The sequence below is a fragment of the Artemia sp. Qi Xiang Cuo genome, chromosome 3, assembly GCF_049724085.1.
Source record: "Artemia sp. Qi Xiang Cuo chromosome 3, ASM4972408v1, whole genome shotgun sequence".
Classification (NCBI taxonomy): domain Eukaryota; kingdom Metazoa; phylum Arthropoda; class Branchiopoda; order Anostraca; family Artemiidae; genus Artemia; species Artemia sp. Qi Xiang Cuo.
The window spans coordinates 80,601,233-80,629,229 of record NC_142796.1 but is presented as its reverse complement, the minus strand read 5'-3'; the positions used below and the strand labels follow the sequence as shown (position 1 = coordinate 80,629,229).

General features: G+C 34.1%; 1 protein-coding gene across 1 annotated transcript; it reads right to left on the bottom strand.

The window, feature by feature from the left end:
- Positions 1-2,059: 2,059 nt before the first annotated feature.
- On the bottom strand, positions 2,060-27,886 carry LOC148954603 (uncharacterized). The gene is made up of 6 exons (XM_089086641.1): positions 27,776-27,886; positions 19,933-20,088; positions 12,321-12,395; positions 9,108-9,215; positions 5,888-6,011; positions 2,060-2,548 (listed from the first exon to the last, which is right to left on the bottom strand). Exons 2-6 carry the CDS (start codon positions 20,084-20,086, stop codon positions 2,539-2,541), a joined length of 471 nt encoding a protein of 156 aa, XP_088942767.1. The 5' UTR covers positions 20,087-20,088; positions 27,776-27,886; the 3' UTR covers positions 2,060-2,538.
- Between the last annotated feature and the right edge of the window lie 111 nt (positions 27,887-27,997).

Sequence of the window (27,997 nt, the reverse complement as noted above, 5' to 3'; positions counted from 1 at the left end):
GATGCCTATTAAGTTGGTAAAATTATTGCCGATTATAGCGGTAATCTTAGTGTTAATTTTAGCATCACAGCCTTTAAAGTTAATTTAATTTCTATGTTATAATTAATTAATTTATGTTTTTTCGAGGGGTTACCGACTTTGGAATAGGGACTCTAGGACATGGAGGTCAGCCTTTGGAGTCCTAAAGATCTAAGCATTAAGTCCCAAAGTCAGCCCTTGTCAGTGTATGGTACAAGGGGCACTTTAGGATGCTGATCAACCTAAGAAAACTTGTTTGGTTATGTACATGCACTTTTTTACTAGTAAAAAATACTGGTGGATACAGTAGAAGGAGGAAGGCAAACATATTTTTTATTTTAATCAAAAATGAAAAATTTTCATTTTCTTTTTCAATTATGAAAATTTTTCATTTTTCATATAATTAGAAAGAAAATACGAATTTGAGACCCTCCGTCCCAGGGATAGATTGACTTAATATTTTTAAGATTCTATAGAGGAATGGGACTTAAAATTCCATTTTAAGTTACTTGTATTTTTGCCGATATTTTTTTTCTTTCGAAACCACATTAACCTGGGTGGATATTTTATTAATTTCCACATATATGACCGAATTCAATAGTTCTAAGAACACAAAGCTAACCCGTCTGCCAATTTGTACATAAAATGCAACCCATAACGTCTATGAATTAAATAATTATTCTTTCATTATGTATCCGAAGTATTTCCTTTTTCATATAGTAAGACTAGCGACGTCATTATCCACTTGATATATGCTGCTTGTCATGGCAATGAGACAATTACTATCGTCTCATACGAATGTGACTGTTCAGCCCATGAGACAGTTAAGAGCTCTTTCGGGCCGCTGTATCACAAAATCAGGAGTAGTTTGCACATGTCTTGTCTCATCATGAAAAAGTTTTAGTAGTATTCAGTTATTTAGCTTTTTAATTACGTGCCATTTAGCTTCATAGCTTTAGACGTTTTAAATGAATTTGAACACTGTTTACATCTTCGTATTAGTTTGATTTATTCTCTATTTCTTCCCTAAATGTATTACGTTTGTTTTGATCGAAATTTAATAAACTTAAATTTATGAAAGTGCCTCCATTTTTTTTTAAATATATAGGTTATCAGAACTATTGCAATTGACCAGTATATCTCTTTGTGCAAATGGAAGCGTGTCTCAGTTAAAAGACGTCTTCTTGGAGCAGGTACGTTCGTAGAGGGAGAAGGGCATTTGGACCCGCCCCCCCAAAAAATGTCATTGTCTTTACGATTTCCTTCTAATATCTTACATTTTTTCAAAATTCACGTTTGGCTTACATTCTTTTTTAATTCCGGCAACCCTTCCTCCAAAAACAAGTTCCTGATCTGAAGTGTCGATTCTTCAAACCAATTGTATTGCAGCTTATAGACTAAAAAGGGCATTGCAACTAGTATTGTAGCACGTGTATATATATATATATATATATATATATATATATATATATATATATATATATATATACACTCATATATACGAAAAATTCACTGACGGATAGTAACTCACCGGGATTTTTTTTCGAAAATAAGGTTAAAAGCAGAAGACAACGCTGAAAGAAACTCACAGGCATGCGAGGGCTGAAAGATAAAGAGAAGAATACGTGACGTCATGATAACAACCATTTCAGGCCTCATTTACAAGGACCAAAGACTACAGATATGCCTTTTGCTAGCCAAAGGACCCACAAAGCAAACCTTGTCGGTTAGTTTTCAAAAATTCTTAAAAATAGAACTCTAGTGGATATGAACAAAAGCTAGTCTTTGCTTCTTAAAATATAAGTGTCAATAAAACGGGTTTAGTGGCCTTTAATAATGATCTATATAAGAAAGTATGCAGCTAAATACTACAAAAGAAAAACCCCAATTTTGTAAATACTTGTATTTTCGTTTTTCGTATTTTGTAAAAACGAAAAACCCCAATTTTTAAATTCGTTTAGGATTTACGTCTACGAGAAGGCAACTTAAATGCACACGTCGCATTAATCCACTAGTAGACAACTTACCAATTAAAAGAAAATTCTGTCATCCATTTATTTTAAAAATCAGAGTTGACAAAACATACATTAGTGAAACCTAAAAGAACATACTTATATGGTGAAGAGAGAAAAAGAGTAATATCCACCAAACCGAAAACTAAAGTGTCAACACACATCCAGGAGAACACAGGTAAGAATTTAGTGCTGTCCCATCATTAAATTCACTAAAGTTAACGGGCATATCTCATTGCTGAGCACAATAAGGTTAAAAAAAAAAAAAAAATTAAAGATACTTTTTAAATTCACCAATTATAAACTCAGATTCAGGAAACTTCAACCTCCTTGGGGGTCCCCTTGTCAGGCCACTCCACAACAGATTATTTGAACCGTTTGTTTCTAAAGTGACTTCAAATGCTCCACGCTTACTCCCTTTTGGACTTTTAAAACATGTAAATTCAACATCAGAGAAATGTTCTTCTAGGGTAGCAACTAGCGCTAGAGCATTACGCTTAAATACACCTCATGACTCACTGAAATAAAAAGAGAATTAGATAGTCTCGTTAGAAAAGCCTCTACACCTTCTAAGAAGAGAGAAAACAGTTGAGGAAACTCACGTAAGCCAACAGCTAAACAAAAAAGATAATTCTTTGAACACCCTCTTCCAAAAGATGCATCAACTTTGCCCAGCGTGTCTAATAGGAATAGTTCGTTGATTCAAATGTGTGGTTCAAAAACATTCAAACCCATTATCAGGAAAGCAAGCATCTAATCTTTTACTGATGGAAAAAGACCAAAAGAATTTTGTCCTATCAAATTTCGACTCCAACATGGGTGGGTTATAACATCATTTAAAACCAACAAGCCATTCCCCTCTCATTTTGTGTTGACGGTCAGGTTCTTAATGGCTATTGGTTTGGAAGGAGATAAAGGCATTGCGTTTCTTATCATCGTTGGTGGATAGTCGAGTCGGGTTCTCGACGGCTATTGGTTTGGAGAGAGAGAAAGGTATGATTGTGTCTTTTCATTGTTTGTGGAAGTACAGGTTCTTAATGGCTAGGAGAGAAAGGCGTTGTCTTTCCTTATTATCGTTTGTGAAGGATCCTATGGACTGACGTTTAGACCGCGATAAATGTAACCTTATGATACACAACAGAAGATGTGCAACACAGATAATGCGACTACTGAAAAGAGATCAGATACCAATTAATTAACTATTGTATATTTGACTTTTTTCATGTTTGGGTTTGACTCATCTTTTCGTTTAAGAAAAAAAAAATGTATGGGCAAAATTTACATGACTGTCACTAGGCTGACCTCTTTACTAATATACAGACTATTATTAATTTCAAATAATTTGAATTTTGTGGAGGTTCGATCTTAGTTTGACAAAGACCAAGTCAAATCTCTCCTAAGTACTACAGTAAATTCTCTGAAACCTAGGTTACTCTATCAATAACAACTTATGACAACTCATGATTATTTGAATGGCTCGATTCTCTGAAAAGATTTGACCAGCTGAAACAACAACACTTCTGGGGAATGTGACTTGTAAGGGCGTTACCCAATAGTTGTAAAAGCACAGGATGTGAAAAGCACATCCTGTGAAAGCACAGGATGGCTGGCCCCCAACCCCCCATTGCACTTCCTGGCTGAAGGGCTACGAAACGGAGATCAGCACCGCCGGTTTGGACCTTAAGGGTCTAGTGCCGTCATACTTATTTACTTACTTTACCCAATAGTTCATTACAGAAAAAATCAAAAAGTCTAAGAACATCCAGATCCACCTTGTCACTTTTGATGGTGTAAATTACGTATTTGCAGAATTTAAGGCAAATGCTTCAGACGCGGAAATAACCCTGTCAAATGCCTTTATACCGTCTACATGCAGGATGTCGAAGCGGCTGAGCGGCCGAAACCTAGGTTACTCTATCAATAACAACTTATGATTATAATAACAGCTAATGACAACTCATGATTAGTTGAACAGCTCGATTCTCTGAAAAGGTTTGTTGAACTGAAACAAGAACAGACAAAATGCACATTGTTTTATTTTGAACTCGTTGTTTGAAGAGTTACCTGACCTCTCGCCACCAATTCAGTAAAAGATTGTATTCATTTGGCTTCAAAAACGTCTTATTTCAAAAGCTGTTTTTTTCCTAGACTTATTTTAATACTGAACCTTATTTAAGGAAATTTAACTGTTAGTCAACATATTTTGATAAAGTTGTAGGCCATACAGCATGATATGTAACAATATATAATAGGAACAGAGGAAGGAGATGCTAAGCTGTTAAATCAGAACTGTCTCGCGTTTAGGTCGTACTCAACGCCGTCTCCAGGGGGGGCACAGAATTTGAGACCCGCTCTCCCCCCCAAAAAAAGTTTTTGTCCGAAACATAAAAACATAATAAAATACATATAAACAAATTTTCGACACATAGCCAAAAACTGTTTTCTAAGTTCTTCTCAAAGAGAAGATCCGTGGGTAATGTAGATTAGGAGAATCAAAGCGTGATTGACCCTGCTGATTCTCCCTTTAAGAGCAGCTTATCAAACAGTTTATGCCAATTGGTTTTAAAAATTCAAATATGATCTCTAGACGTGACAGAGGCGAAGCGCTTAAAAGGATTGAAATTAATTGTGTGAGTAATAACAGGTGAAGCTAAGTATGGCAGATCAAGAAATACAACGCTGATTTTAGGGTGCAGACGAATTGTTTGTCAATTAAGCTTCGAAAGAAGATATACGTGATAAATAAGAACACTTTCGAAGAGGGGTATACGCTGATGGTAAATATGATTCAAATCATTTTCTTTGTACTCCTGGCTTCAGAATTTAAGAAATAATACCTTAAATCATATAAATTTCACACATCCCAGTAAACTTTTTCCAGTCAACCTGTACATAATAAAAGCTAGGATCAGGCTAAAAAAAAAAATAATAAAAAAATAGTAGTTTATAGTGTTTCTGAAACTTGTGCACCAATTGTTGTACCCATATTTCACTTTCTTTGCTTGCATATTTATGGCAGTGCGTCCATAAGGCAGGACAGAACGTACAACTTCCCCCCACCAGACCCAAAAGAAAAAAAGTACAAAATCTTATTAACACTTGCAGAAAATGATAGCTTTTCTGGTTAACATTCTGTGTAGCCTTCGCCCTCCAAAGAACTATTTCTATCGCAGGATCCACGATTACCCAGAGAAGTAAATGTAGGGCCCTTGTTTGCACCTTGTAGACTATACAAAAATATCTATGGCGGTATTATTGGCAATTCTCTTGTAAGCCACTTTCTCTTGATTTTGGAAGGAGGGAGAGAGATTATGGGGTGCGGATTTTTTTTTACAAAACCTTGTTCTATTGGGATTTTATAATAAAATACACACGAAAAATATTTCTAATAAAATTTGATTATAAAAAGGCAAAATATAAATTTTGGCTTCGTTGTGAAATCAACTAAATGGGTAAAATATAGTATCAGTTTAGGCTTCGAGAGTAGTATACTTAATATAAAAAATCGTAAGCGACTAACTGTTCTCTGACGTTCAAAAAAAAAGAGATACGCAAATTGACCTCAATATGGTTGCCTTGAATGCATAATACACATCTCGCATACACTCCACTTATTTGGCTACACAACTCATTTCATTTTTATTTTTTTACGTTAGAATCTGTATAATATAATCACTGAATCCACTGCAAACGACAAAAACGAAAATCCTTCCAAGCGAAAGAAACAAGAGTTACAACAACCATCTCCTAAAGAAGATTTTGACTATTTACAAGACTTAGCTCAGACATATTACAAGACTTAGCATCACCCTTCTGCTCAGATTTTTAAAAAGAGCGGGGCAGAGAGAGTTGCTTACCAATACTGTATAGCTGCTTTGCCCCTGTTTCTCTCAGATGCTCGAGCAGGAGCAGGCCTTGCCTTTTCGACTTTTCCCTTCTTGGTTCGTCCTTTACCCTTCTTCTCTTCAGCCGCACCATTTGCTTTAATTAAAATAAAATATGTCTCACATAAAAGGTCTTTATAAAATGTTAAGAAATAACAGATCTCTACATATTAGAAAAAGAAAGAACATTTTTTAAATAAATAGGAAGAAAAGAGAATAACCTCTGTGTCATTACTCACACTCAGCAACCTTCGAAAATACACCAAATACTAACGATAAGTGACGTCACATTGTTTAACTTTTGTAATTCTTAATCCCTTAAACCTTACATTGGAATTTTTTTTTTTTTTTTTTTTTTTTTTTTTTTTTTTTTACAATTTTACAAGTTTTGTATTTCATGAATTGGTCTCTGCGAAACAGCTGCAGTTTCGCACAAAACAAAAATACACAAAACGGTTTATTACGTTTTTTATTTACTCTGAAACAGTTAAACCGAAAGTTGAGTTTGAAACAAATGAGTTTCAAAAATTAAAATGCTAGAAAACTAAATATAATATATTATGTTTCTCACACAGCAAAATCCATAGGTCTAAACTGGTAATTCAAGCACCTCTTGGTTTACATTTGTGGGACAACAATAAAAGATGTATTACTTCAAATGGTACATGGTGCATAAATGTTGTAGCCTATTCTAATTGGGGTATGAGATATTAATTTAGCATTCAAAGGGCACGGGCTCGTTGCTGGTCCCTTTAACACCCAATCGGCACCCCTTTCTCCATCCCAAAAAGATAGATATGAGTTTTAAAAAAGGCAGTATTCCCCTAACAGTTCTTTTTAAACGCAAATTATTTTAAGCAAATTTCAATTTCATTAAGTATTCGTCACGTGCTTTTTTTATATAAAAAAACAACATTCTTTTTTTTTTAACAAACTTTAATTTCAACAAAATTCCATTCTAGGGTCTTCAAAACCCAAAGGATAAAACTACAAAAGAATTTTAAGTCAAAATGATGAAAACAGAGTTCGCTAGCTGACAAATTCGAACTATCATATGTTAAGTTCCGAAATTATCAGAACTAACGGTGTGGGTATGAAGAAATCTAACTGAAAAAAAGGTCTAAGTGGAGTCAGGCACCACAAAAGCCTTTGATAGAATTTTCATAGACACCAGTAAACAATACCCTGCCAAACGGGGCCGCTTTTATTCAGAAGAAAATGGAGGGGGAAATTTTCCCTTGAATAAATGGACTAAACTATGTTTCGGCGCAAAATCCTGACCTCCCCAAGAGACTGAACAAAGTTCTAACAGAGTGCGGTATTTTTTTTTTCAAAACTTTATTAAGCGACATCACAATGGAAATTTTGGCTGGTCTTGCAGGAATAACAGGAATTGTCAAAGTTCCAAAAAAAAAATGTTGTTTCAATAAATTTCTATAAACATTACCACAGGTTTATTATCTGTCAGAAATCCATAGTCCTTAGAACTCCCTACACTATGGTAATTGAAGGGGGGGGGGGATAATAAAAAAATCTGGTTAACAAAATTCAAGCTAAATGATGCATAATAAAAACACACACATTGAAAACCGGTCTGCCTGTAGCCCAAAACCAAGGGCGAGGACTCCTACCGCCCTACGTATTTTGAAGGCGCTTTGATTTCAAGTTAGTAGTTATTTGCCATAAAAACTACTTTGTTGGTTAACACTTCTTAATTATTATCTATATGATCAAAATTAGGATTTCAATTCCAGAATTAGGTTCACAGGTTGCACTTGTTTCGGCAACTTACTTTTCCTCTTATATGTCACCAGCAAAGGTTTTCTAAGATGTTCAAAGCAGGAAAACTGGTTATTTCCAGTACCAAGGACATTAAAATGAAAATATTTTCCCACCCCCGGCTTCATCTTCGGACTGTTCAAAACTGGAAACGGGATTCTCTAAGATTTTTCATTTGACTGTCATACATCTGTTAAGATTTTTCCGCTGCCTAAATTCTGTCTTTTGTTGCAACACTTGAATCGTTAAAAGGAACAAGCAGACTTTCCTAGTTTACAAATAAGCCCAACCAAACGGATGCAGCTCTAAATTGGTCTGCATCTGTTCGTCGAGAAACACAACAATCAATAGGGTATTACCGACTGTTATGTTCAGTCAGACTATTGGACAAATGTAGGCTATTGGGAATATACAAGTTAAATAAAAAAAGTGATACTTTTAAATCAGAAGAAAATAAAGATCATATTGATGTTAATAGTCAACTAAAGGGATAAACATAACGTAATAGAATGGCCGAACTCGTCTTCCCAAAAAGATGTTTTTATAGGTAAATAAATTATTCAATAATTTAATGACGTTCATGTTAATGCAAAGCTTATATTTGTGAGTGTTCCAACCTTTTAGTAAAACAATGATAAAATTTACAGTTTCTAGATCTCCACAAAGATATACCTTTTCTCACTCAATTTCTGCTGATTTTTCACAAACTGCACATGGAGGCCTTTTTCATTAAAAATTGAGTTCCCGGGTTTTCCCAATTTTTAAAGACGCACACAGTTGTGTGTTTCCGCTTCACAATTTAAAGAATCAGAGTTCATTTTTAGTGTCCATGGTACTTTAAACGTCTTTGAAGAAGGCGAACTTTAGAGGCAACGATAAAAAAAATTAGCCAGTCTTGTGCATGCCCCCTTCCGAACTAAATACTATAACAACAAAAGTATAATAGCATTCAATTCCTCATCCAATATTCTTTCAAAGCATAATGACCATGGCAAAGATATTTATGTTCCATCCCCTCTTCCTATGTAATAAGACAAGATACAACTTTAGGCTATAAAAAAAAAACCTTGCTGATAGGGATGGTTTGTACGATTTTTTTTATATGCATTTCTTGCCAGCAGTCGCTTCATAATGCAAAATAATACTAATTTGACAAATAGAATTTGGGGGAGGGGGTGGGGGGTGGATTGTCACAATTGCGACCATTATATTCGGAAACAGAATCGAATTGCACTGGTTTTTTGTTCATGTGTTTAGTCTCATAAGTAGTCATGTGCAAAACTTTTACACAATTGAACAAATCTATCAAGGTTAACAAAATCAGAAAGAAGTCTTCTGTGTAACCCAGAATACAAATGTTCATCAATTCAATTTTTGTGGGTTGAATACTTTTTTGCGCATACAGTCAGCTCACCTTTCTTTCCTTCCTTGGTTTCTTCAGTCTTAGTATCGGCAGGTTCCTCCTCTTCAGTCTTCTCCTCAGCTACTGGTTCTTCAGCCTTTGCAGCTTTTTTACCTTTACCTGTCAAAAGATCCAACTTGAGACAAAAAAAAAAAAAAAAAAAAAAAAAAAAAAAAAAAAAAAAAACCTTAAAAAGAAGAAGAAAAAAATACAAAAAAAAATTACCAGAACATTTCAGAACATAAGTCCGACACATTTTGATTTAGAACACATTCTTATTACTCCTCAGGTTCTTGGATACATTAACCGAAGCTCTGACAAAAAGACCCAACCGAGGCTAGACGTAAATAATATATACCATAATAATTTAAATTATAATTTATTAGACGATATGTCCTTTCCTTTTATATGATTAAAGTGGATTTTTTATTTATTTAACTGATATTTAAAAGTTGACCAGTTATTTACAATTTTCATTTTAATCATAAAACGACCCAGCAATGTTGCTATAAGAATTTCAAACTATATATCTCATTTGAAAGTCTTCCTAGTAACGCCTCAAAAGAAAAAAGACTCCTTTGAATACTGGCACATAATCTGGAGACTTATATTTAGTTTACGCAATTTTAATCGCAGAAGATCTGAAAAGGAAACAAACTACACCGAGAGGTTTTTTTTTCAATGGGTGTTGCAACATCAAGCTGCAAGATATTTTCAAAACAGTTTTCTAAACTATCTTCCGCGTGTTATCATACTTTGTTTTAGTAGTCTTAAGTGATGATACTGACGAAGAAGTACCAAAAGATGTGTAATTCAAGTTTTAGAAACTCGAAGATTTAGAAACTGAATACTCTTTCTTCAAGCAAACATTAATGAACCCAGCCCATTTTTTGCCCAATAAACCTATTTTGTCCCGAAATCAATCATTTTGTCATAACAAAGTCAACCTAGTGTTTTTTTGTCAAAGCAAGTATATGCCACTATTTTAACACTTGTTTTTGCTTTTCCCAAATCCCAATCACAATCCAGATTCAGTTATGACACTTTTCAAGGTTCTAGCATGAGTGCATGACAATCGAGCTTGACTGACACGAAATAAATACACACGGGACGATTTAAAACAGAAGGAACCCTCTACACTATTCTGCTGACAACACAGTCCTCTATTTAGCCACTTCAATTATATATATACTGCTAATGATTCCCTGCCCTTAAAAGTCAACTTCCCTGATGAAGACAAATATTTTTGAACCTGACACGGTCAACTTACATACAGTAATAAAAAAGACTGTTGCTGAACTCTTGATTTAAAATCCCGCATCCTCTTTTTAACAACTAAACCATCATCTATCATAAGACATCCCATAATATAAGACCTGTTAATGCTTCCCTATTATTTAAGGCAGATCTCCAGCCGCAGAAATGTTCTTGATAGTTGGGAAAATCAATTTGAATGAAGCAAAACAAAATGTTGGTCATCTGTTGGCCAAAGGTCATGCATTCTTACTTCTTAGAATTTAACAATTACATGAGCTGATGAGATAAGTCTACTGGTAATTTAAGCATTATTTAATTTTTCTTCAAAGTACCCCATAAAATATTGAAAATATATCTGTGCCATATTGAACATAATCTGAAACTTTCTTCTATCAACTTTGAACACTGTTGTGTATCAGTCATTCTACTAGCTATGACTGTTGGTTTCATGCTATGAACTCAAAAACGCACTTGGTATCACTCAAGAGGACACCAAACAGGACTGGCTCGAACACAATCCAAGGCCAACTACTACCTTATAAGGGGGTGCTACTATTTCCGTCACAAGAACTAAACGTCATAACATCTAAAAGGAAAATCCGTCAGAACCACTAACCATCATAACATTTAAAAATGTACAAGTTTATATGAAGTAATAATCACATAATAGTTTAGAAACTAACTTCGGCTATATATTTCCGCATCCGGGGGGTGGGGGTAAAGCATAGCATATATTAAATAAGTAACCTAGCCTAGGGACCTTTTCCCCCTAAACCCCAAAAAACTAATGTTTTAAAATTTTAGATGTTCTGACGGTTAGTGGTTCTGACGGATTTTTTTGTCGATGTTATGACGGATTTTGTAGTGCTCCTGACGGTTAGATGTTATGACGCCTTCCCCCTTAGAAGGCACAGATTTATGGAATGTCATCCATACCAATATATTAACTTGGCTCCAAAAGAAAAATTTCTTCTCCTTGTACTCCCGCTTGTCTATGAAAGAAGATGATTACCTGTTCTGATTCCACTGCTATGATTACCTGTAGGGGGGCTCATGCAGGAAAGAGTGGCTAAAACAACCTAGTTTAGCACTGAACATCAAGAACATTCAGGTTTAAAAATAGATTTACATGTAAATTTTGCCAGAGACTGAAACATATCATTCCTAGGCCTGATTAAATTTGTGTGTGATTGATAATATTTATTCAATCAATGCTACATGTGGATTGCTTCAACCAAAGGTCTAGCAGATGCATAGAATCTAGAGATTAAAATAGGTAGGGCAGGAGTACTGGCACTATCTAGTGATGCTACAGGTACCGTAAAATAGAAATTAAGACCATTTAAAAGAGTTACCTGCCCAGGAGACAAATAAAACGATGCCAATTTTTACAGTTTAAAAAACCTCATTACTAAATTACTTGACCAACTCTTAACCTATTGCTTCATCAGAACAAGCCCACGAACAAAATATTAATGGCTCATTTAATATTGTCATCAACGACTCAATTTAGAAAATACGAACACTGTATGCATTATTTTTAAATCTGTTAATACATTTTTTTAAACACTGCAAATTATACTGAATAAGAAATTTAGTGTGACTAACTCATACTGAAAAAAGCCTTGACAAGCCTCACTTTTCACAACCAACACAATCAGTTTCTTGCTTTCACTGTGACATCATTTGAAAAAAAAAAAAATCCGTAATACAAATTTTACTGTGAGAAGGTTGATTTTACTATTCTCTTTATTCAGCGTATTTTATTTTTGCCAAAATAGCAGTTTGTTTTCAAAATTGCATTGCTGATTGTTTGTGCCAACAAAAATCTGAAATATTCAAATTTTTCCTTTCTTTTGATAATTTTGACAATCTAAAATGAGACTCGAGATCGACAAGCAAAAGGCCTTATATATTTGCTGCAGATTCAGCTTGATAATAGGAATATAATGGCAGAATCAAAAATACCTTTAGCAGCTGGCTTTTTTTCTTCAGCCTTTTCTTGGGCTGCAGGCTTCTCTTCTGTATTGGCTTCTTTCTCACCTAAAAGTAAAGGAATTTTGAGCTAATAATTTTGCTCTTCTTTCTCTACAATTCAAAAAGCTTAGATGTATAAAATTAGAATTCTGAAGATTTGAAAATACATATACAAGCACAAAAACTCTACGAGGAGGGTTTAAAAATAGATGACAAAAAAAAACTGTTTGGGCCTAAATAAACGTGTAGCTGTAGTTCCAACAATGCCCTTTTCTGAGTTAGGTATCATTACCACTCCAAGAAGCATTCAGCTAATCAGCACAAAACAAAGAAGCGCGAAACTTTACATAAATTTTACAAGGTCCACTCCAATTGATCAGCAATTCCAATGAGCTCTTAAATTGTGCAAAAACTTTCGGAATATTAGACTTCCTCTGGAAGACGTTTTCGGCTGTTACAAACTCCAGAAACAAAACTGTTTGAACTGATTCTTCTATTCACTTCTGGGGAATGTGACTTGTAACTATTGTGACCTAATAGTTCATTAAAGCAAAAATCAAAAAGTCTAAGAACACACCCAGGTTCACCTTGTCACTTTGATCTGCACATTCGCAGAATTTAAGGCAATTGCTTCTAACATGGAAATAACCCTGTCACATGCCTTTGTAGTCTACTTGCAGGTTGTCAAAGCGGCTGAACGGGTACTAAAAGCTAGCACAAAACATGCCTCACCAATGCTTTATATAATAATTTAAAGCTGTGCAAACTGGACTCACAAAACATAAGTTTCAGAATGTAGAGACGAGCATTCATATTTTTTTTTAAAATAAACACTAAATGTTTATCAAATTTTAGCCAAGTGCCAAAATAGACACTAAGGTTCAGGGTTGCCAATCGAATCAAAACACTAATGGTACTCTTCAGAGTGGCCAAAAAGTACTATTTTGAAAGAAACATACTACCTTTCCAAAATTTTAGCACGTGTTGTGCAAAGCATAATACATACTCATGACACAGAGTAGGAGAATTTCGTTTGTATTGCCTGTGTTTGAAATTGGTTCATCAACAAGAAATTCGCTTGACAATGGCCATCCGAGGTCATTTCTAAATTGCACCAATCGCATGTTCAAGAGCTCTCAATCTGTCAATCCTTTGAATGTCCGGAATAGCGTGAGCGCAACAAAAATAAACATTCTTCTGTCTTGAGTACTGAGATATATCAATTTTACAATTCTTCAAAACAGTACTTAGCCAGTTGAAAGGAGCTATCTCAAAGGTTTTGAGGGGAAAAAAGTTTGTGTTTGTTTCTTGTTCAGAGGACCAGGACATTTATATAAATAATAGGACTCTACAATTTTGGCTCCATAATTTTTATTTGAGGTAAAAAATAAGGGTGTGACTCAGTTCACACTACACAAAGGAGCTTTCAGTTATTAAACTAGCAGTTAGCACAAACAAAGAAAAAGATTTAGGAACCATGAAAAAATAGTTAATTCAAGTGATTTAGCCTTTCATTCCTTGCACTCTCAATCAGATCTGTAGGAACATTCAAGTTTCTAATCTAGGAGTTAAGACTCTACATGCAGAATATCGGAAATCGTTTCTGGCAGTACTTTATATCAACATGGCGCCAGAATTAACTCTAATGCCCAAAACTGACATTTGGCCAAAGTGCTGCTGAGAGGCAAAGACATAAACCCTATATGAATGTGATATATCAGTAAAAGTGGGAACACCAAGGTTCCAAAACTGCAGAATTATTATTTTTCCTTCAACCAAGTCTTTCCTCGACAGTGGTAGGGTGACACCACTCTCTTTTTTAAGACCTCAATATACATCTTACTAAAACAGTCCCTGAACATACAGAAAAGAGATTACCGAAGTACTAGGTTTCAACTATTCATTTTTCGTTTTATTTTGAGAAAAACCAGATGAAAAATGCAAGACCAAATTCCATTATCCTAGCTAGCTGCTTTTACTGAAATTAAATCCTTCTATCAAATTAGTTGCAAGACTTCAAAATTTGGTTTTAATTTTTATTTCCATTGTTTTTAAGCTTTTCTTTGATAAAGTTCCTTTCCAATGTATCAAGATTGTCCCTTAGATTTCTTAAAGCTTCTAAGTTTTTACTTTTGTGCTGATTATGTTGTTTTACAATGTCTATGCTCTTATCATGCAGTGGGTACTCCCACAGCAAGAACTCATGACATACTAACTTAAGAGTGAGCTAATGTGTATAACTTTGGTCAACCATGATTGCATGGTAGTTGGCATTCACACTACAAGATGCATTATCAAACTCATTTGTTTGAAAATATTCACCTTGTTGGTTACATTGCATTTAAACATACATTCGAAATTCCTGCTGCGTGTGAGATTTTGAGGCAAACTATATGATTCTGAAAGTCCCCAATAGTGGATGCAAAGAATTAAAGGCAACACAAAGTAGTTTACTATTGATTTGAAGAATTAAAACAAAAAGGGCACTTTGACAAAATAATATACAAAGTACTACTTTCAAAGTAAGTATTCAAAAAGTACGAAAAGCAGTATTTTGTACTACCTGTAGCAACCCTGCTGAGGACTATCACTATTTCTACTGCACCTATCATTCTTGAGCAAATGTTGTATGTGTAATCTTGTGTGCTTGTTCTCATCCAAGGTGGCATATTATTTCAAGGTAAGTACAATAGGGAAAAAGACAAGAAAATCAAGCAATTAAAATCAATGGTTAAAATACTGCACAAAGGAATTACAATATGGTTCTGTTACCAAAGCCTTTTTCTTCAGAGCTATTCTTTCTTTACAATTTGAAAAGATTAACTTTATGAGAGCATAACTTTAAATCTGTGAAAGATTTAAAACTGCATATATGAACACAAAAACTACATAAGGAGGATTTACAAAAAAAAGTCCTCAAAATACATTCAGCTTATTAATAAAAAGAGCAAATCTTGGTCTACATTTTATGGGGTTCACCCTATTTAATCATTCAGTAAACTAGTTGAAAAGAAAGAAGGACAAATCCTCATCTAAATAATAATAATAAAAAAAACAATCTCCTTGAACTCTACATACCAGATAAACTTTTTTTTTTTTTTTTTACTAATTTTCTCACAAGAGTCTACTTACCCATTAACACCCATAGAGAAAATCAAAGAAAATTTCGTTCCCCTTTATAACTGAGCCCCTCAATAATTAATTGTGCCCATCTAGTCCACACATACTTGTTTTGCCATAATTTTCACCCCTTTTATTCGTTTTTTTATGATCACTAAACCAAACAAAAAGAACAAAACAAAACAGAAAAGCTTATTTCAGCTTTTCTTTTCTAATAAAAGTAAACATCATGATAAAATTCACAACAAGTACATATTTTGCCATAGATAAGAGGGAAGGTCTATCACCACCTTCAAGCCCCACTCTTTATACTCAAGCTGGACAAGTGGTTTCCAGAAAGCATCTAAGAATACAAAAAATTAGCCCATTGGTAGCAAGTATTTTACTTGCTGATTGCCTTTCAAGATGTTTGAACAGAAAAGAAACCATATCACTGAAAATAAATGTAACTAATGAGCTCTTTCATTCTTAAAGCACATAGAAAAAACCCTGAACTTTTTAAGTGGTTTAAAAATTTAATCTTTGACTGGTTGTCTCTCCATTCTGCTAGAGTAGACATTTTTTTCAAAAACAAGGTACCACTTGTGCATACTTAACTCATACAATAAATTAGAATTGACTTAAATACAAGGGAGGTTATGGCCCTCATTAAATAGTGTTGTAAAATAACCTTAAAATAAAAACTTGGCAAGTAAAATTGCTAAAATAAGCTACTCCCTTGAAAATGCAGCATAAAATGGGTGTTTTAGAATTGTCTTGTAGCCACAGGACCAGCTGAGTATCTTTTTCAGCATCACTTTCAGCTTTTAATGATTCTGCTTTTCCTGGGCTTAAAAAAGACAACCCCTTCATCTAGAGTTTAATCTATTTAATTGACAGTCTAGTTTATCCATTTGGTAATTTTGTACCTAGGGTAATACCATAGCACATGATTTTGGACATCCATTTTGTAAAAAAAAAAAAAAAAAAAAAAACTCAAATTTACCAATAATTGGGACTATAATTATATTAGCAATTTTTTCCTACATTTAAACCTAAGAAATGTTACCCTAACCCCCTTTCATATTAAAATAGCTATATTCAGCCACATTTCTCAAGTCATATCCATGTTATTTTTTGTTTATTTATAAAAACACTGAAAACAAGTAAAACAGTGGTCTGTAGCACTTAAACTAGTCCCTTTCCTTCAAACTCAGATTCGAATAAACATGCCTGCTCTGAAGCCTCCCAGTCAAAAGTTCTGGATACAGCCCAGAAGATTATAGATCAGTTTCCATCTCCATTTTCCCCTTGTCTCTCTCTTAGAACTAATTCTTTATTTATCTGAAGATTTTTTCAAAACTGCTGAAACACAATGACCATTAAACTAGAATAAAAAAAAACAAAACAAAAAAACAAGCTTTTTATTTTAACTGAAAGCAAGGAGTGACATTAAAACTTAAAACCAACAGAAATTATTCTGTGTATGAAAGGGGCTGTCCCCTCCTCAATGCCTTGCTCTTTATGCTAAAGTTTTTTATTATTTTAAAAAATAAAGTTGTGAGACAGAATCAAACTTAAAACTAAAGTCTAGAGTCAAACTAAAAGCTAACATTCTCTGTTAAAAATACCATTCCTACAATATGAGTGGAGTTGTCATCTTTTCAGCATCCATTCTGCAGGTTTGGCCCAAAAGTAGTGACTAAAAAAAGGAGTATTACTTATCAACTCCCTCCTTCATATTCATCTAAGAGTGTATTCTTTTTACTATTTATAACATCAGGATAGTATATCTTAGATCCAATTTTGTAGAAGAAAAATATTATTTTTCATTTGCTTTAAAATGATTTAGTTGGCCTTCAGCACTCACCTTACCTGAGATTCAGACTGTGTGAATCTCTTCAATGTTCTTTTTATCCACACAGCTTCAATAATGTTTACACTAAATGATTGGGAATTTAAAACTGAAACAAAATATTCAATACACTTTTTTGGGTCTGAAAAATGTTTTCTGAGTTGTGAACCCTTGAATTGTTTCCAAGTTCATACAAACTATTTTACGCTTATGGGGATGTGCTTGTCTATTGCTCAATTTTCAGGCTCTCTTGTTGGTCAACAATTTGGGGGTTGACAAGTAAGAAAAGTTGACATTTGCTAATGAATGAGAGTCCCTCCCAGACTATGTCCACCTTATTTGTATATATATATATTTTTTTTTTTTGGGGGGGGGGACATCATACCCATCAAAATTGTGACAACTTAACGTTTTGCATTTAGTTGCGGATTTTTCAAAGGTGAATTTACAATATAAAGAGCATATACACATATGAGTTTGAGTTTTATCTAATCCAACAAAACAACTATAAACTTAAATGTGCTGGATGTCCTTTTGTCTTGTCATTCTTGAAGAGATATGGAATATCCACAAGCCAGCAGGAACACCTCAGTTCCTTGCAATCCAGATTTCACCCTGGTGTTATCATTTTCAATCCAAAGAAACCATCACTCTCAGTACATACAACATTTTCAGCTGGTTTCTCACTCCATAGACTTGGTGATGCAGGGGCAATATGCAAATGGTTTGGTACAGCTGGTCTTCTCTGGGAAATATATTTCTCCTTCAGACCGTTGTGGTGGACTTGACCCAACTTCAAGTTGAGCCCTTCCCTGTTCCCTTTTCTGCCCATATTTAGCACTTCAACTATCTTAGAATTAAACTAAGTAATAACTTAGTGATTGAACGTGTATAAATGATTGTAATAATAAAACAATAGTATCCATTTGAGTTCAATAAATCAAATCCAATTTATACTTGTGGGTTACTACACGGTATCTACTATCGATTAAAATGAAAACCTTTTAAAATTATACTAAAAAAACGTAAAGAAAGTTTGTCACAGATGCGCATGCGTATGATTCTTTGGGTGGGTGAAAATAAGGGAAAGAGCGAATATACGGTCATGAACAGAGTAAAATAACATAAATGGAAGGCAAAAATAAAATAAACTTTGATGAGTGATCATCATAAAACACTTGAATGAAATTTTAATACTTGGAAAAACGGTCATTGAAAAAAAAAAAAAACACTTAACGCTTGGAAAAAGCACTGACATGAAACATCACATTTACTTTATACTGGGATTTTTTTTTCCTCGCTATTCTTCTGTTATTTTTTAATGGCCATATACCTAGAAAGAAGTGTTTTCTGACTTCAATTTGTCCTAATACTTTATAATACCTAATACGAAAATAAGGGAAAGGGAAAGGGAAAGAAAGATAGGCTAAGGGGGGATGGAAGCAACGGGGGGTCTGGGGGTATGGAATACCCCCGGCAAGGCGGGGGTTTAGTGGCCCTCCCCAGGAAAATTTTCTAAATTGAAGTGTAAAATGACACATTTTTGGGCCGTTTTCAACTCTTTGTTAACCTGAGTTTAGAGGCAAAAAAATATGGTTTGACTCATGAATATTAACTAAGAAATAAAAGGGTTTTGAAGCCATTAGAATGTTTTTGCAGTAACATATCATATCTGACCATTTGACCATAAGAATTTGAACAATGAAAGCTATTACCTTTTTATTTCAAGTATGGAAATACTTTTAGTCCTGATATTACTATTAATCAGTACTGGTAGTACTAATTAGTATTGATATTACTCAAATGATTAAATTTTTAAAATAAACCTGTATGTACATTTTTATTTATTAAATAAAATTTAATAGGACTATTCAAAGTGCACAATATCAAAGTAACTAGTCTTTCAATTGCCAAAGTTTACTTAATACTAAGCAAAAAATAAAAATAAAAATGTAAAAGAAAAAATGCATACAATGCCTAACTATGACATAACTTTGACCTAATTGCTTCTATAAGACACTGAAATGTGGCAAGATCAATCAAAGGATAATTCCTTTAAACTGATCTTCATTATTTTTCAAGCAGGTAGACTAAAATATTTTGAGGGACTGGCCTTTCCTGTACTTAAATTAGACAATTCTGGTCCAATTAATAGAAAAAACAGAATTTGTGCTTCCTGATGATGTAAGTCTCATCAAAACTGAATATCTCTATATCAGGCCTGTTTGAAAGAAATTAAATGGTTTTTTTTTTCAAGATATCTGGGAAATTTGGTGTCAGTTTTTAGTTTTCTCTTGTTTATTTAAATCTATTATCTAAGTTCTACAAGTTATATCAAGGCTGCCAACATAATTCTAAATAATTTGACCACATAAACTAAAAGCAAGTCTTTATTGTACCACATCCCCTTAATTCACTCATCAGAAAAAAAAGCAGAACAATTCAGCAATTAGTAGATAATTACATGCAAATACTTTAGGAAGGGAAAATTTTCATACACAAGGTCCCTAGCACACCCCTTTCTCTCCTAATTGATAAGAAGCCTTCAATTTATAATTAGCAGTTTGATGGGAGAGAGGGTTCACACCAGCCCCATTGCACTATCCCTTACTCATATGTGCAGGTAAATTGTAGTTTAAAATAACTTGCCTTGATCTGTCTCTGAAGAAAGCTGTTCTTCCTTAGGAGTTTCTTCCTTTACATCTTCTTCTGACTTTGTAACTTTGATTTCTGGTTCACCCTCAACTTTCTCTGGTGCTTGGGCAGATGCTTTGCCACCACGACCTCTTTTTGGACCAGCCATATCTATAACAAAAATACAGATAGCAATTTTTTTGTGCAATCATATAAAGAATTACAAGACTTAGTTTTAAAAGTGTGCTTGTTTAGAAAAGCAGTCCAGATGGTTTCAGGGGTTATACCTAGTTATGATTATCATGTAAGCAATGAGAGTATCTTTGGATTCCTAAGTTATGGAGTTATCAGTCTTGATTGAGAGTTCAGAGGAGACACTTCTCCTGTGATTTATTTATAATCTGGATTCCTGTAATTTTGCAACCTAACTTGTGTGCAAAAACGTGATTAGTTCACGTTTTTGATAAGACTTCTCTTCTGAATTATTTATAATCTGGATACGAGCAATTTTGAATCCTAACCTGTGAATAATTCCTGTCTTGGATAAGACTTGTGGATACTTTGACTTAAGGTGACCCATTAATCTATTTAACTTTGTTAAAATAGTGAATATTTAAATTTCTTGGCAACTGAATAGTAAACACTAAACCAGTTTACTGGTACTTTTCTCGTTACTGTTGATTAATTTGAATTTATTGAGAAACAATTTCTAATTAGTGTTTGACTTTGTGAGTTTGAATAGAGCCTCGAAAACAACCTTCTGATAGGGATATGAGTAAGTCACCATTTCAACCATCTTCAAAAGCCCTCGCTAGAGCCCCCCCCCTACAACTGCGAATGTACCAGCGACCTCTCAGAAGAGTATTCTTACCCTAAACATGGATGCCACCCAATGTCCATCACCCTCAACAACTGATACTGAAAAAGATGAAGAAGGCTTTAAGATAGTAAACTCAGCTAAGCATAGAAGACAGAGAACAAAAAGTCCACCAGATTCAGCAATAATACATCAAACCAATACCACAAACAACTCTTCAAGAAATCCAGCCAATTCCCCAGTAATTATTCAACTAGTTCCCCAATCTGATTATTGCTTGTTTACACACCATGATCTACCAAAGTTGCGAGTTTCCCTCTTCAAGACCATTCATTGCAACTTTAATATGAATATAAATAGATCAGGATCCCTAGATATCCTTTTGAACGATCCCACATCAGTGAAAAAGGTAATGGAGCTAAAAAGTGTTGAAAATGTAGTTGTCACAGCCCACATGTGGTCCCCAAGCCCGATACAAACAAAGATTGTGCTCTACAATGTCCCTAAATCGTTCTAAACTCGGACCTGATGGAAGCATTGATGAACGAAAAAGGTGAATGCATTCCAGTCTCTAGTGTTCATACCCTTGGTCGCGAAACCACTGAAACCTCAAACTTTAAAACTGTGTTGTTTGAGCTTCAAGGACAATTCAATATTGAAAAAGTGTTCCTCTTTGGCCAACAAAAACCTTTCAAGCCTTTCAAAGAAAAGCCATTACAATGTACAAAATGTCTAAGGCTTGGGCACTCAGATAAATACTGTAGAGAGGATTCCAACATTTTTAAGATTTGCCTAGGCAAGAACCATAATAAGTCAAACTGTCAATTTGACCCAACATGTACTAACTGTAAGGGCAAACACCAGTCCTTAGATAAAGGAAACTGTCCCAAATATAAACAAAGGGCAGAGATACTAAGAATAGCAAAAGAGCAACAACTTCCAATCCCTTTTGTAGCCATGCAAGTCCCAAGGACACCAACAGTCCCCCATCCTCCAACAGCCCCTGAACCACCAACAGGCCCCAGGCAACCAGCAGCCCCCAGGACACCAAGAGTTCCCAATGCTTCCCCTAGTGTTGAATATTTTCAGAATAATCTCATACGATGGTTCCCCTTGATATCAAGTGCCCCCCCAAAAAAACCCCCTTTCAGAAAATCCTGCACAAGGAAAGACATCAAGACTGACAAAGCTACCTGGAATTACTCCCCATAGATTTCACACAGTTTCTCCAAATGCTTTGGAAGATGAATCAAATGTGTACTTTAAATTAGCCAGCTTTACAGTTACCTCTATGCTCATCTCCCAATTAGAGTTACCCAATCAGTTGAAATGCATTATTCTGAAGAATTTGGCAAAAACCCACTTCGGCAAGACCATAGTTTCCAAAGAAGAAATTCAAATTGAGTGTTTTAAGCCAACATAGGCTGATTGAGTCACAATCAGAATGCCCGACGACTAATTAATGTGTGACTTTTCGTTTTTAACTAATTTATCCCTTTCTAATAACATTGCTTTTAATTATCCCGATATAGATGATAATAAGCATACCAACCCTATAAGCAGCCCCCCTGGTACCTTAACAAATGCTAGCTGTAAATACCTTGATATTTTCGATTTTGCTACCAATGTGAAGCCAAAACTAGTAAATAATAATTCCCTTAATGTTCTTTGTTTTAACATCAGAAGCATTTGGGATAAGTGGCTCAAATTTAAAGATTTAATTTCATTTAATGATGTTTGCCTTTTTGGTGTAATAGGATAAACAGAGACATGACTTTCCGATAATGATGACACTAGGGATTTTGTATTCCCGGGTTGCCAAATAATCCATATGCCCAGGAGATTGACAAAGAGTTCTGGTGGTATCTCACTTTACATCCGTTCAAATGTAAATTTTACCAGGCTATCAGAGTGCGAATCTATTTTCTCTACACAAGTAAATCTCAGATGTATTTATTCAAAAATTGTTAAAATAGTTATCGGCCAAAATTCCTATATACTCTCCTTATTTTATAAACCTCCTCCATTTCCAACCTCATGTTTTTGTAATCTGTTTGATAATTTTTCTAATTCTATTAACCTACCCCATAAAAAGGCAATAGTTCTTGGGGACTTTAATTGCAACCTACTTAATGTTGGTAAAAATATTGAATCTGACACTTTTTTTTGAATCAGTGACCGCGAAGGGTCTTCTACCCACCAATTTTTCCCCCAGTAAGATTTATCCTGTGAGATCAACTTCAATTTTAATAGACAACATTTTCGTATCTACATCTCTGGGAAGTGACCTGACCTCAAATATAATATATTCGGCTGTTAGACCACTTTTCTTTTTACTTGTCACTACCTTCCAACCACATCACTCTAGAATTAATATCCCAACACCTACTCGAAATTACAGCTCTGCAAATATAAACCATTTTATCGATTGTCTAAGAACCACTGACTGGCCACTGACGATGTCTTAAATTGTCAAGAGGTAAATTCTTCCACAAATGGTTTTGCACAAAGGCTAAGTGAAATTATCCATTCAACTTTTCCTATTCGTAAACCTAACCAGAAAAATATCCCTATATGCCCCTGGATGTCACATAGCCTCATTGTCTCCTCATATTGTAAAAACAAATTATATAAGTTAGCCTGTAAGACCAGTAGTGATATTGACCTATCAAATTACAAACATTATAAAACCTTATTCACTAAACTCATCCGTGAAGCGAAGAAAGATTATTATTATACAAAAATTCTCAAGTACAAAGAAACCTGAAAAAGATTTGGACCACCATTAATAATATTCTGTCAAAAAATATAAAATCAAAGTCTATACCTATTCACCTTAAAGACACAAATGGTAGATTAATTGACCCCTTACATGCACCTGATACATTTAATAATTATTTTTCTAATGTTCCTCATACTGACTCCTGCTCCTCCTCACAGGCTGTATTCCCTTGCTTCAATTTTAGATCCATGTTTTTTCGCCCAACTGATAGCAATAAGGTACTTCAAATCATTGGTTCTCTCCCTAATAGTTTTACTCCTGACTGTCTTGGATTAAGTAATAAGCTCCTGAAGACCATATCTCCTTTTGTTTACGAGCCCATCAAGCATATTGCCAACGTATCTTTAACCCACGGAGTTTTCCCTGATTTACTAAAGTCAGCCATTGTTATTCCAGTTCTTAAAAAGGGCAATCCAACTGAGATAGGTAATTATCGTCCAATCTCAATTCTTCCTGTTATAACCAAAGTGCTTGAGAGAATCATCTTCAGACGTCTGTCTTCCTTTCTGTTTGACAGTCAGCACTCCGTTTCCTTGATTTCTTCTCACCAATATGGCTTTAGGCTGAAATTCTCAACTTCTCATGCTCTAATTGATGCCACACAGTTCATATGCTCACAACTCAACCTTAAAAAAACTGTATTGGGCTTATTTTTGGATTTTTCTAAGCCTTTTGACATGGTCGATCATAGTATTTTAATAAGTAAATTAAATAGTTATGGTATTTGTGGTGTTCCCCTCTCTTGGTTTGATTCTTATCTATCTGGAAGGGTACAGAGTGTGAGCTTGGGTGGAGTATACTCTCAGCCCTTACCTGTTCGGAGGGGTATCTCGCAAGGCTCTGTTCTAGGTCCTATTTTATTTCTCCTATATATCAATAATCTTGTTATAGACCTGGGCCCTTCAGTGTATCCTGTATTATTTGCTGATGACAGCAACTTCTTCATCACTGGCACCAATCTACCATTGGCAATAACACCTGCCCAAGTCCTTCTGAACAGAGTCCAGGCATGGTGCCTTGTGAATAACATGACCATTAATAGCAAAAAAAAGTCAAATAGTATTATTCAGAACCCCCTACAACAAAAACATTATTCAACCTGCTCTTGGTCTCAGGTACTCCTCCAACATCTTCCCGCAAGTGTAGGTTGCCAAGTTTCTTGGTATATTTATTCACTTATGCTTGTCATTCTTTAATCATATTTCTTACATCACAGCAATAATTTTGAGATAAGTAGCTATGATTAACCGTGTGAATTATTTTCTTCCTCCTTACATCCTAGTTACCCTCTATTATTCCTTTATTTTTCCTTACCTTTCTTATTGCAGATCTGTTTGGGGAAATACAAAATGGTCCTTCACTAAAAAACTCAAATTTGCCCAAAACCATGACATTAAAGCAGTTTTTCGGCTTCCCCGTCTATATCCAACTCGTGATTTGTATTCAGATTTTGGAATAGCTCCACTTGATCAAATCATACAAAAACTAAACTTATCGCTTGCTTACTCTGCTTTCCACAATAATCTTCCACCTCAACCTATTATAATATTAATAATTTGGAAGCCCACTGTCTCCATTCATCCAATAGAGCCTTTAAAATTCCTAAATGCATTTCAAGTGCTGCCCAGCAATCTCCCATTTACAAATCTATTATTCAATGGAACAAAATTCCCTCCAGTGTTGAACTTGCCACAAGTTTTTACAAGTTGTATAAAAATGTAACAAAACTTGATATTATAATTTAATTTTTCCATTTTTAACAAATTATGCTCTAATTACCAATGTTTTATTCTTCTATTATTTTTTTTCTCAGTGTTACTTTATTTTTTTTTTTTTTTTGGTCCTTAACAAGTTATCTTCTAGGATCTTTAGTGTTATGTTTTTATTCAAATAAAATTGAATTGAAGAGTTCAAGAAGGGTTATGGACAATGAGTAAATCCTGTGAGCTATGGAAATGGAGTCAAGACAGATTTTTATCAGAATTTGACTCAGACTTAAGTAGGAGCCTTTTGTAAAGACTACATTTCTTTGGAATACTAGTATCAAAGATAATAATTCTTCAATAAAATGAATAAATGCTTCTTTAAGTTAATAGTTTTATTAAAATTGTGAGTCTAAAATTTGTTGAGTAATTTTGCTATTAAAGTAATATTTTCTTAGCTAGTGAGTAAAAATTGTTTAAACATTTCTTTGGCATAAATATCTCTTAATATTTAACTAGTTACAATTTAAATCCAAGACATAAATGATTATCCTTAATAAATCTCTGTATCTTATTTCTTTGTACCCTAAAAAATTCACAAGAAATTTTTGCCCTACCCTCTTAATTCACTGAACATACATTTTGTGAATAGACATTGTAGGTTTTACTGATTGAAGTAGGCTACAACCTTTTTACTTTTTTGTGACTGAACTGTTACATCAACAAAAGTAATAACAAATGCTAAGGACAATAAATCTAAATAAAATCACACAAATGTCCAGGCTTGTCCTATAAGACTTAGTGTAGCCTACATTGCAACTTAATGTATTCAGCAAAGGTTTCTAGACATAAACCTCTAGGATTGGCATATAAGACTTTAATTAAAGACTAGTGTAGCCTACATTGCAACTTAATATATTGAGCAAAGGTTTCTAGACATAAACCTACCTCTATTTAGAGGTATAGAGGTCTACCTCTATTTCACTACAATGATGCAATGTGAGGGTAGTTTCATGAGCCCTACCTTCTTTATGAAATTTTCACCAATAATTTGTGAGCATAAATTAAAAATGTGGTCTCTGTTTTGACTAGCAATTGAAAAGAAAACAATCTATTTAATATTTGTGATTTACAGAATAAATATCAAGCAATAAAAGTTACATTTTTAGAATCAGAAGAGAATCAGCTTTCTGTTAATATGTGAATAAAACTGAAACACTGAAAAGATATATATACACAAAAATAGGATAATTGGTATTTCTAAAAAGAGGTCCTTGAAGGAAAGTCAATAAACTAATAATTTCAAGTGTTTGATCTTAAATAATTTTAATAATAACTGCATTGACACATAGGCTAGCTTAGATTTTGAGCTAGGGTAAAAAACCAGTATCCAGTTGAGCAAAATTATGTAAAACTAAAACACATCTTGTTACCAAAGAGGCATTGAGAAGGATTGTATAGATTAATGAATACCTAGACTAAAAATCTAAGCTATGCATCAATATGGTTATTAACAAAAGAGATCAAATGCTTGAAATTATTAGTTTATTGACTTACCTACAGGGAGCTCTTTTTGGAAATACCAATTATCCTATTTTGATATAGGCCTATATATCCTTTTGGTGTTTCAGTTCATGAAACACTAGTGTTTCAGGTTTAGCATGTGTGACATAGCATGTGTTTAAAGAAAAGACAGTGGTATATAGAAATTACCTATCCTAACCTGCTATTAATATTTTGTATTTGCACCACTGCTCTTTAAAAAAAAGTTTTAAAAAGACTGGCATGAATGCTATCTATAAAACAACTTATTTGGCAGCAATTTATAGCAGCAATTTCAAAAGACTTAAGCATTGAATCTTTTTCTCTTAAGCTGGAAAAAGAAGAATTTTTAGAGGAAAGACTTGATGATAAAGGTTCTCCCCTTGGATAATATAAGAACTAGGATTATTAGGCCTATAGCCTACATATTTTAAAGTAAGAATTGTTTTCTTAACATGTTTTTTTATCAGGTGACACAAGGCTAAACAAATACCAAAGGCATTGAATGGTATATTCAGTTTAGTTGTTACTCAATAATATGATTTGGTAAAAATATACCCTATTTTTACTTCATAGCCTATTGTACAGAACACATTTTAATGGAAGACCTACTACAGCTTACCCCCAACCCCCCTGATGTGCAGATATAGCCCAAATTATGTATTTCCCTTGTATTCTGCAACCCATCACTCTAGTTATGTCACAACTGATTCAATTTAAGGGTACAAATGCTAAAACAAGACAGATTGACAGAATGCATGGAAAATATATATGGCTATATAACACCACATTGGGGGTTGGAGGAAAAATATAGCTGAACTGCAGTCAAAATGTAGTGGGTAGACTAACTAGGCTACAATTGTCCTGAATAAAGAATTATTTTCTTAACATGTTTCCTTCTCAATATCCACTACTCTAGACCTTTCTCCTGTATTCTATAACGTAAGTAAAAATTAGATATAAGAAACCTAAGCTTTAAAATAAGTTTTAGATTAAATAAAAAAGCAAGCCTACCAGCAAAACTAAATCAAGACTTTCTTTCAGATAACAGGAACAACGGTTTGTTCAGAAGCGTGCGCGAAGTGATGATTATAAGGAAAAAAGCGCGAAAAAAGTTAATTGGAAGCGCGAAGAAAAATTAATTTGTTCTTCATTTTAAGTTTTAGGTGAGCTGTGTCCCAAAGTAATTCGTCTAATTAGGCTCATAAAACCGAATATTTATTCGGCGCTTTCGGA

What these genes read in the sequence shown, in the direction of transcription:
- LOC148954603 (XM_089086641.1), bottom strand. Translation starts at nt 20,086, where the DNA reads ATGGCTGGTCCAAAAAGAGGTCGTGGTGGCAAAGCATCTGCCCAAGCA. An exon ending in TTCTTCAGAGACAGATCAAG is followed by an intron (nt 12,396 to 19,932) that starts GCAAGTTATTTT and finishes CTTTACTTTTAG; the next exon opens with GTGAGAAAGAAGCCAATACA. An exon ending in AAAAAAGCCAGCTGCTAAAG is followed by an intron (nt 9,216 to 12,320) that starts GTATTTTTGATT and finishes ATCTTTTGACAG; the next exon opens with GTAAAGGTAAAAAAGCTGCA.